This window comes from Hippocampus comes, unplaced genomic scaffold (genome assembly GCF_001891065.2).
Source record: "Hippocampus comes isolate QL1 unplaced genomic scaffold, H_comes_QL1_v1.1 scaffold58, whole genome shotgun sequence".
NCBI classification, from domain to species: Eukaryota; Metazoa; Chordata; class Actinopteri; order Syngnathiformes; family Syngnathidae; genus Hippocampus; species Hippocampus comes.
In genome coordinates, this window is record NW_017805118.1 from 245,860 (window position 1) to 255,965 (window position 10,106).

Genomic DNA, 10,106 nt, shown 5'->3' on the forward strand with positions numbered 1-10,106 from the left:
AAAAAAATCAATGGGGTCATCTAAAGATGGGCCAGACCAATTTGTCTCGTGTTTAAAAGAGCGTTCAGCTTCTATAACTACCGATGCGACTGCAGAATATTTTTTAAAAACAATTATTAAATAAATGGACCCTAACTACCTACAATTTGGCCTGGATAAGAATAATTTCCACACGTTGGTGCTTTTCACCAGTGAATCAACTATTGCCATATTGCAGCTTTACTGAAGGTGACAATGACAAGTGAACATACTGCGGCGCAGACGTAAAAGTTCCAGGCTACAAGATGTTTGTTGAAGAAACTCCCTTAAAACAATATTTAATCACGAGATCGTTTCTTTGTTTAGCAATCAGTTGATTTGGACGATACCTCACTGGAAGTGTTTCAAATCCTAATGCAACTCACCTACCACTCAGAAGTACTCAAGCTACATGTTCAACTTTGTTTTTAACCAAGAATCGGTTCGAAGGTAGCAACAATGAATCATGTTATTTATACATCACTGACTCTATTTAAGAGAAATGAAAAAAATAAAGGTGACAGTGAGTCAAGAAAATGAACAGCTCTGCAAAAGATGGAAGCCTTCTTTTTTTTTTACATTGAAAAAAAAGGAACATGATGCATTGCTAATTTGTTCATGGCAAAATATTCTCAAATCAAGTTACAAATGCATCACCAACCATGTATCCAATAACTTCAATCGCTGCACCTAGGTGTGTGCTTGTAGGCCATTTTGTGAACAGGTACTCAGTTTTCTGTACAAACGACCTGAATCCTAACTGAAGAGAAATATCAGAAAAAAAGTTTACATATGGAAGAAACAAACAGACAAGAAAGTTCATTGCATCCAAACCGAAATGGTATTTGTTTAGCTTCAGCATTTTCAGTATAATACACAAAAAAAGCAGATGAAACTGGCAAATTCATTAACACACCTTTATCTCACAAATACTGACGCAACATTGTTGTTCAATAACTTCACCCTTTCATGCACCTTGTCACCCGATAACATGATAAAAGCTGTCCACTGTAGTAACCGCTGTCCATGACACGGTTAAATTTATCTCTGTCATCTTCAGACCCATTTTATGAATTAAAACGAGATTAGACGGAAGAAGAATAGCCCTTTGGAGTCATTAATTAGCATTTAGCATTCCTGTGTTAGTGACAAGACTACGACACGTCTCAACTTGTGTTCAAATTTTGGTACGCAAGGACCAGAACTCGTAAATGGAGCGGGTCCTAACTTAGAACATCATGCACAAGTTTCTTGTGTCTATTCAAGGTGTGGCGCTTTGAGAAACCCTTGATGCAAATTTCGCATACAAACGGCTTCTTGCCTGAATGGAGCTTCACGTGCTCATTCCGTATCCCGACTGTGATGAAGCCCTTTCCGCAAATATCACATTTGAACGGTCGTTCGGTCGAGTGGTGCATGAGAAAGTGCTTCTTCCGCTCGGTGGCCGTCAAGAAGGTCTTGTCACAATCGGGAGCGTTGCACTTTAAAGGTCGCTCTCCGGTGTGGATCAACTTATGCCGAGCGATGGATGACGCCGAGAATGACTTCCCGCAGTACGGGCACAGACGGCTGCGGGTGACTTCGTTGAGGTGTTTGCGCTTCTGGTGCTGTAGCAGAGCCCCTTTCTCTTTAAAGGACGTCTGACACTCGGCGCAAAAGTATTTCTTTTCGTCTTTCTGCTCGCTGTGGATGAGGCGATGGTGCCGCAGCAGATTGGGCTTCTGGGAGAAGGTTTTCCCACACTCTCCGCAGAGGTAGGGTTTCTCCTTTGTGTGAACCCTCTGATGCGAAACCAGATCGTAATCGCTTCGAAATCCCATGGCGCAAATATTGCACTTTAACGGCAGCTGACCGGTGTCCCTCCATTCGTGTCGGATTAAATGCTCAAGCCTGGAGAATGTTTTGGAGCAGCAGATGCACTTAAAGGGTCTGCTAATCTTGTGGAAATATTGATAATGTCTGCGCAAGGGCTTGAAAAGAGTGAAGGTCTGCTCGCAGCGAGTACACCGAAACTCGGTGTGGGAGGCCTTATGTCGTTCCAACGACGCGGCGTCCTTTAAGACTTTCCTGCACACGCCGCAATAGAGTTCGGCATGGGTCTGTTTGTGGGCCTCCAGTGACCGGCTATGCTTGAAGGCCTTTTCGCAGCCGTCGCATTTATAAAGATCCTGGTCCGGCCCAGGTTCCGCCCGCTGCTGAGCGTGCTCGTAGCATTTTTTGACCAAATGCTTCTTCAGAGATGAGAAGAGTTTAAACCTGCTGTTGCATTGCGGGCAGGTGTATTGACCGTCCGGAAAGTGGGTTCTCAAGTGAGTTTTCAGGTTGGTGCTCACTTGCTCGTTGCAGATGAAGCACATGACTTGACGGGGCTTTTTTTGAGGAGCGCTCTTTTGGCTGGTGAGACGCTTTGTGCTGCAAGCCGCTGATAGTTTGTCTTCGTTTCTGACGGGAGTGACCTTATTTAAGACATTTGGAGATGACCCGACAGAGGTCACATCCTCACCAGAGCATCCGGACCACGGACTTGGATAACCGCGAGAGTCCTCATCTGAGTAGAAAGACCAGGAAGATTCTTCGCTTCCATTGTCTTCGATGTCAGAGTAATCCGAAGGTATCACCATCGATGCTTTCATCGAACTGGAAACGGATTTCTTAACCGGGAGCTCCTCTTTACCGCCAAGCCCAACTTTGTTCTCTTCCGCCAAAGTCGTTTTCGTCCTTGGTCCTTGGTTCAAACACAAAGATCCAGACTGTAAAGACCCATCAAGTGTTTTCCCTTCAACGCAGCTATCCGTTCTCATTTGACTTTCGACATTTTCTTCATTATTTGGGATTTCTTTAGAAGCACACTCAACCATTCCAGGAGCTTCATCGAGCGCTACCATGCCCCGATTCCCTGTGGTGGTTGTTTTAGCTTCTTTATGTGGAGAAGATGTACATGCAAGAGTCTCCTGCAAGAAAATATCTTTGACTGCGGCACACTTGAGAGCAGACACGATGGAGGTGTCATCCGAGTAAATATCTGTCAAGGGACAAAATTAGAACATTTTGGTGCTCAATTCATTATTCGATTAGAAGGTCAGCACACAAAACATCTGGTGTATATTCAGCCTGAAAATGTACAGTATAACCCTTTACGAAGACAAGAAACCGCATCTGGTAACTTCAAGCTGAAAATAAGACACCACGTGCCTCAGTGGATGGGAGAAACTGTTCTCAAATTGCAAAATCAAATCAAATCAAGGAAACTGCAAAAGACTTGCCATTGTGTCCAAGAAGGTTGCGGGACTTGTGATGCCGAAGCAGAGTTCTGAGCGCATCACAGCTCCGCATGGTCTTCAAGGAGTCTCCCAGAACAGAGGACACCTCACCGCACGTGGTGGCAACCTACATGAAAGTAAATAGTGAATACAACGAAAGTCTTTGTAATGTTATTTTTCTTGTCTGTACCTGTTGGAAGGTTTGCCCAGGGAGAAATGTCTCAAGTCTGGAAAGAAAGAGTTCCATCAGGGACTTAAGAGCCTTATCGTATGATGGGCCAAACTCCTTGGGAAAAACCTCCTACAAGGAAAACAAATCCAGTGAACCCCTGTTTATTGCCACCAGTCATAAGTTAAAGTTTGCCACGCATTAAACAAAAACTTTTTTTTTTCTTTCGAGGGCTTTCACCCTGAGTGTTTCATTAGGTTTGTAACACTCGCACTTACAGTGAAAAAGTGTTCCCTCTCTGCAGGATTGTTCAGCAAGTATTTCACAAAATCCACAAAACTTGCGCATGGATTAACATCGTCGTTTACAGCACAGGTCTGCAAAATATCGTGAAATCTCATGAGCAGCAGATAAAAAACGCGCAACCATTCCATAAAGCACAGGATATGTTTTGTGATGTTCAAATGAGGTGACCTCAAACTCGTGCAAAATTGAATACCTTGACAAGGATGTTCATCCTATCCAGGTGTTGCTCTACATCACTGGAATGAGCCTCGCCTTCGAAACGACATAACTCCAGGATCAGCTAGAATCAGAAGGAATGAAATGACATTTTAGGATTTAACTTTTACTATCAGTACGTTAGTAAGCGCTTGCGTCCTAATTTGGATTTGGCCACCTAACCTGTGCTCTGAGGCCCAGGACGAGTTGTGTCCGCTGACAGTTGGTCAGCAACTCTGGCACAACGTCTGTCACCATGGAAACAAAATCCTCCAGCATGCCATAATCAGCCACAACTCGATGCTCGATGATTTGCCAGATTGCAGCAGAAACGATCTTAACCGGTGAGACCAGGAGGCGCAACGCAGACAATGGAAGTTGCACACCTAAATGAAATATGAAGAGGTTCATTTTCCAATTGCATTAGATAACCATTCACCTACCGAGTAAGTATATTAACTCGTGTACACTTTTAAAACGACTGTACCTGTATTCATATTTATTTCCCTTCGAGTCCTGACAGTAAATGCGGCGACTTTTCCAATTTCCCTTCAACTCAGCGTGTTCTTGTTTAAAATTTGTATTTCGAATCATCCGAGGCCGTTAGCTCGTAATTAAAGGTAACGAGTAAAGTTGTCATCATATGTGCTGACAATACTCGCAATTTCTAGAACAATGTTTGTATATTGCGGTTGGCGTGTATAGTATAAATAATTCTCCAATCGTCAAACTACAGCGACTCAACTAGCCGTTCGAGCTAGCTTTGTCCTACGGTATTTTGTGTCCGACTTGCACTTCGCAGTATCCGCAATAATTCCACTTCTCACAAACAGGCCTCGACATATCTCACGCACAAAATTGGTTGCCAACGTCATTTTTTTTAAAATTAATTTTAAGATGATTTTGATGCGGTCGGAAGACTGAATGACCAGTTCGGAAATGAGCGTAAGAACGTCTTAACTGCGCATGTGCTGAGGTTTTTTTAACGATTATTAATACTTAAAACCTGCAAAATTGTAATAATTCTGGGTAAATACCACATGCATCAACGTCAATTCGAAAACAGTAATCCGCCCCTTAACTTTGAGACCGAATTGCTTCCTTGTCACTCTCGAGGAACTTGAATATGGACTTTGTAATACATTAAAAACAGTGAATGTAAATGGCTTATATTGAAGTTCAACCCCCCCCCCAAAAAAAAATGTGTACTATGCAATAATAAAAGCATTTTCTACGTCTGCGTGGTTCTCTTTGTAATAGTAACAACTGAAAGACAAGCGATTTCATAATCTTTATTTGTGATGAATTGCCAACACGTGGACACAGCTGGTAATTTAAAAGTTTTGAATTGACTGCGTAAACGAGAGGAACCTGTAAGAGCAAAAGAATGCTTTAAAAGTTACACTTACGGTATACACAACAGTGTGACCATTGGTACTTGTTCATTAGGAAAAAAAATAAGATGTGTGCAGCCACCGCGTCGTGAATGTGATGTTTGGAGAAAGTTTACCCCGGATTTGTAACATACTGTGTTGAATATATTTAATAAGCAATCTATTCAACATGGTTTAATAGCAGATACTGATCAACTGTGTAAGCACTTCAACTATAGTACTCCTAAATTCCAATCATGCTGTTTTACTTTTTTTACTGTGAATGTAGAAATCACGTTAAAAAAAGTGGCTGTTTACTGCTAAAACTGAAGGTTTAGATTTTTTCACCAACTTTGGAGGATGCAATGTCTTCCTCTCAAAATAGAAGTGAAAGAAAAGCAGTGTGCATTTATTTAGAACATCCATCCCATCCCAAACTGAATAATATCCCACTTATAACCGTTTGAATATTATACAAGGCCAAATGAATTGTAAATGCAACAAAATTTCCAAACATTTTTGGATAACTTTTCCTTTTCACGTAGAAAATATTTACCACTTTGTTGTCCTTTATACAAAGTCATACAAAAAAAGGTAATGCAAGATGCATCAGACAGAAAAAAAAAAAAATCCTGGGGCGAGCTTCTGCAGACATTCTGATGCTGGGTCAGTAGACGATGCAGACAGCCGCTCCTGCTTGCTCTGTCTCAAGCATCTTACTGTTGCGGGAGGGGAAGAGGAGGGAGTGGTGGTGAATGTGGAGAGGGGGCTTCGAGGTATCCGCTGCGTCTCCTCCGCCCGGCCTGTCCCCCTCCTTCAGTCTACCAATATGCTCCATTTTGGCACTTAAGCAGGCAAACTTAGCTTCTTTCCTTTGAGCACTACAACGAGATTGAAAGCGTGTGGCACAAATGAGTCACGGGAAAGAAGAACATTACACTACAGTAGCGTGGTAGATGTAGTAGACATCTGTCAGTGGACCCTATAAAAAGGCAAAGACGGCGCTTGCCTTTCGTGACGTACAAGTAGAAGAAGTCGCAGTAGAGGATGGTTTGCACCACCCCTGCAACAATGGCGATCATGTCGAAGAATCCCTCAAAGTAGAACCTCCATATCCAGTTGATGAGGTATAGGGCTCTATAGAGGCCCAAGAAGAACAAGTAGTGTGTGGTGATGGTCTCAGCCTCGCCCGTCTTGCTGATCATAAAGAGCTGCGGCAGGATGGCCACTGACTCCAAATAAATGGAGAAAGTCCACAGGATCTGGAGCAGAACAGAATGAAAGGAACGCTACGTTGAAGAGGTTACAAACAAGTCGGCGGAGCGGCACACAAAAGCGGAAAGACCGCTGTCATCTTATGCGTCAAATTTTAAGTTTTAATGTGGAGATTTCGATGTTACAGCGGCGGACTTGCTTTTACCCTGGGTGTAAATTCACAAGTCTCAATAGATGTCCCATACAAGATAAGAAAACCTTTATTTGTCTCACAATGGAGACATTCCCTATGTCATGTATGATGACAGTTGGGATTTTTGGGTGCATATTTTTCCTCAGATTTTAGCTGGATTGTTTCCACTATCTACAACAGCAATATCAGGATATCCTGCAGGAGGTTAAAGAAAAAAAATCTGAATTTTCCTATCTTGGGAGGGCATGCAAACATGCGGAATGTCTGACCTCCAGCGGAGAGAAGTCGTGATTAACGAGAAACGCGAGGCCACTGATAGGAACGACGAGAAACTCCACTCGGAACGTGTCGTGGTTTCCATCATACGTCGCTTTGAACTTCATGTAGATCAGGTACAGGGTGGCATATGCACATCCGATATAGATCATCTGAAAGACAAAATGGGCAACAGTCACTCCCTTGCTCTGCGTTCAATCAGCTGCAGATGTAACGCCCATCCACATTGTCAAGCAACCGCCTGTCAACAAAGGCATGCCAATTTAGCATCTCATCAGGTCCTCAGAACTGCGTTGAAAACCTTTGAGGAACACACCAATTATTTAAACTTCAGGATGAGCAACGTGTCCCACCTTCATGGTTGTATTGTAGACGGAAATGAAGGATGTGAGCAGGTCCAAGTAGCGAGTGGTGAAGACCAAGGCAAACAGGATCTGACTCTTTCCGGAAATTCCTGACAAGAGACCAAAAATCCCGTTGCATAAATGCACCCGAATGATTCTTTGTTGTCGGTGATGATGGAAATGAGTCGCCTTGATTCGTCTAGGGCAACTCTGACAAGAGTGGAAGGTGCTGTTTGAAGCCACGTCAGTCAGTGATCAGACAACATAGTCAGCTTTCTTGTCAAAATACATTTACAATACAGCTCGGGTTACTGTTCTAAGATCAACCGAACTGAAACCTTTTCACGTAAAGCGAGGGGCCTGCTGCTCTAACAAAAGTTGCACAACGAGACTATGAACCAACGGCAGGTACTCTTTGATTAATCGCACACCAAATTATGCTGCAATTAATTGTGCAGCAATTGGGCTGCCAAACATGTCTTAATCATTAAATGCCTTACGACAGGGCACACCTGTGACAAGCGACATTTGCAGGTTAGCTACAACTAGCTGCAAAGCATGATACGACAGATACGCTTATTATCGAATTATGGAATTACAAATGACGTTAAGTTATCTGCACTTTATGAAGTGGTAAAAGGTTTCTGATGAAGGGATGTGAAGACTTACCGGCACAAGACCGGGTTTTCCAGATTTTTAGCAGCAAGATGATGATGGCTGCTAGGTGAGACAGATCGCCGGTTAGCCTGAAGATGTTCATGTTTCAGAGAGCTCCAGCAGATGTGAGAGGAACGAAGAGTCCGCGATGATCTAAAATAGTCTTCAATAACGAAATATGTGTGGCCAGATCGCTTTTGATACCCCCGACGAGGATAAAGTGATTGTATCTCGCTAAGATTGAGGGGAAAATGGCGAGTAATGCGCGACGTGGCTCGGGGACGTGACCAAGACAACAGCCAATAGGACATCGTATCCGCTTCCGGGCTCGACCAATCAGAATAGGAGTTTTCGTAGTTATAATTTATGCACACGCGTGTTGCGTTTAATTTCAGACGAAAAACTCGGAATTTATTCATTCCGCGTGGACACATAAATGGAAGCAAAAAGCCACACTTAATTTGCGCCATTACGACAATTCAGTGTTATCCCATAAAAATATGTCAAATATTTCCAAAAAATGTGAGGGATGTACTCAGTTTTGTGAGTATATTGTGTGCATACATAAACAATGATTGGAACTTCGGAATCTTGGTCGTGTTCCCATGGGGTTGGTAGCACTGGTTCCTTGACAGCGCAAACAAAAAGTGTGTAAAAATGCGACATTTTCCAAAAGTTGATCAAACAAATTCCGCTGTAGGGCGGAATTCTTGCATCTCTCAAGTGGCTCCTTTTCACCAAATCAGAAAAAAAAACTTGCTGGAGTCACCAAACGAAGCATTACACCAATCGATTGCAACTAAACATGCCTTCTCAAATATATGTAATCCAACTATTCTCATTTGTTGGTTCATTGACAGCGCAAACAAAAAGTGTGTAAACATTCCAAAAGTTGATCAAACAAATTCCGTTGTAGGGCGGAATTCTTGCATCTCTAAAGTGGCTCCTTTTCACCAAATCAGGAAAAAAAAAACTTGTTGGAGTTACCAAACGTAGCATTACAGCAATCGATTGCAGCTAAACATGTCTTCTCAAATATATGTAATCCAACTATTCTCATTTGTTATAGTCTAAAAAAATATTTTCCATTTTTAAGTGCCACCTAAGTCGAATGACTCTGCCAAGTGAGGTTAGAAGAGGCAAAGTTTTATAAAACTTCAAGAGCATCGAACGTCTAAAAATATATTTTCCATTTTTAGGTGCCTCCTAAGTCGAATGACTCTGCCAAGTGAGGTTAGAGGCAAAGTTTTATAAAACTTCAAGAGCATCGAATTGTTGAAAAAAGATTAAATTGAACATATTTGGACAGACTGGGTTTCCGCCCGACAGCGACAAAATGGTACCGGTACCTTCTTATTTGCTATTTTGTAGATTCATATTACATCATCAAAAAGAAGCAATAATGGCACATTTAAAAGTTTAATCTATATTTGGTTTTATCTTTGAATCTGTACATGATGAGTAAATGAATTAGATTTCAATGCATGCTTTTTTTTTTAAACCAGTGAAAAAAAAGTTTCACTTGAGGGAACCTTTATAACTAGCATCATGTAAATCAGTATAAAATCAGTCATTTAAACCATGTCAATAAATGTGCATTTAGATAAGATTTTTTTCACATTGATATGGAAAGAAACAATTTTTACACTTCCCAAACAAGAACATGATACAGTACAGTATAGCGATGTGTAGCTCTTACTGTACCATCCCGGCACCGTACACCGTTTTGAGGTATGGGAATAAAGTGACCTGTTTTAAAATGGCGAGGTATCACAGTCACACAAAATGTTTGGTAAACATAATTCCGGCGCTTCCAACCCCTTTTTTGTTTAAAACAAGAAAAATATTTGTCAGTCTTTTGACTGACTTTAACCCACCTTTTCAAAGTTCATTTTGGCAAAATTGGTCAAGATTCATTTTTCACTGACCAGAGTCTTCAGTCACGTTTGACGCCTTAAGAACAAAAACTGCATCATCAAGAACGTAGTAATCGTTGTACATGTCCCCTTCACATAGGTATGGCAAGCGGGTCACAGTCTCTACCTCAAATCCTGATTTTCGGAAGACGTCATGTGACAGATTCGTGACTTGCTCCTCCCA

The 10,106-nt window shown here is 42.0% G+C and overlaps 3 protein-coding genes across 4 annotated transcripts in view; all 3 read right to left on the reverse strand.

The window, feature by feature from the left end:
• Window positions 1–565: 565 nt before the first annotated feature.
• LOC109513319 (zinc finger protein 572-like) lies at window positions 566–5,112 on the reverse strand. Of its 2 annotated transcripts, XM_019865640.1 has the most exons (7): window positions 4,436–5,112; window positions 4,132–4,334; window positions 3,947–4,033; window positions 3,726–3,824; window positions 3,469–3,579; window positions 3,282–3,405; window positions 566–3,040 (listed from the first exon to the last, which is right to left on the reverse strand). In XM_019865640.1, exons 1-7 carry the CDS (start codon window positions 4,443–4,445, stop codon window positions 1,242–1,244), a joined length of 2,433 nt encoding a protein of 810 aa, XP_019721199.1. In that variant the 5' UTR covers window positions 4,446–5,112; the 3' UTR covers window positions 566–1,241. The 2 variants fall into 2 exon arrangements, with proteins under 2 accessions (XP_019721199.1, XP_019721200.1); XM_019865641.1 differs by lacking the exon at window positions 4,436–5,112 and having other exon boundaries at window positions 3,947–4,005; window positions 4,132–4,230.
• A 112-nt stretch (window positions 5,113–5,224) lies between these two features.
• On the reverse strand, window positions 5,225–8,353 carry LOC109513343 (ER lumen protein-retaining receptor 2). The gene is made up of 5 exons (XM_019865731.1): window positions 8,019–8,353; window positions 7,359–7,459; window positions 6,999–7,157; window positions 6,331–6,583; window positions 5,225–6,202 (listed from the first exon to the last, which is right to left on the reverse strand). Exons 1-5 carry the CDS (start codon window positions 8,107–8,109, stop codon window positions 6,168–6,170), a joined length of 639 nt encoding a protein of 212 aa, XP_019721290.1. The 5' UTR covers window positions 8,110–8,353; the 3' UTR covers window positions 5,225–6,167.
• Window positions 8,354–9,415: 1,062 nt separating this feature from the next.
• The window catches only part of mettl9 (methyltransferase 9, His-X-His N1-histidine), a 12,261-nt gene continuing 11,570 nt past the window's right edge, over window positions 9,416–10,106 (reverse strand). Inside the window, exon 7 of the mRNA XM_019865734.1 lies at window positions 9,416–10,078. Within this exon, the coding sequence (XP_019721293.1) occupies window positions 9,927–10,078 (152 nt within the window). The 3' untranslated portion in view covers window positions 9,416–9,926. The remainder of the gene's footprint in view (window positions 10,079–10,106) is intronic.

Coding starts and splice junctions, on each gene's coding strand:
- LOC109513319 (XM_019865640.1), bottom strand. Junction 3,580..3,725: donor AGAGGGAACACTTTTTCACT/GTAAGTGCGAGT, acceptor TTTTCCTTGTAG/GAGGTTTTTCCCAAGGAGTT. Junction 3,041..3,281: donor CAACCTTCTTGGACACAATG/GCAAGTCTTTTG, acceptor GTCCCTTGACAG/ATATTTACTCGGATGACACC.
- LOC109513343 (XM_019865731.1), bottom strand. CDS start 8,109: ATGAACATCTTCAGGCTAACCGGCGATCTGTCTCACCTAGCAGCCATC. Junction 7,460..8,018: donor GAAAACCCGGTCTTGTGCCG/GTAAGTCTTCAC, acceptor GTCTCTTGTCAG/GAATTTCCGGAAAGAGTCAG. Junction 6,584..6,998: donor ACGACTTCTCTCCGCTGGAG/GTCAGACATTCC, acceptor GTTCTGCTCCAG/ATCCTGTGGACTTTCTCCAT.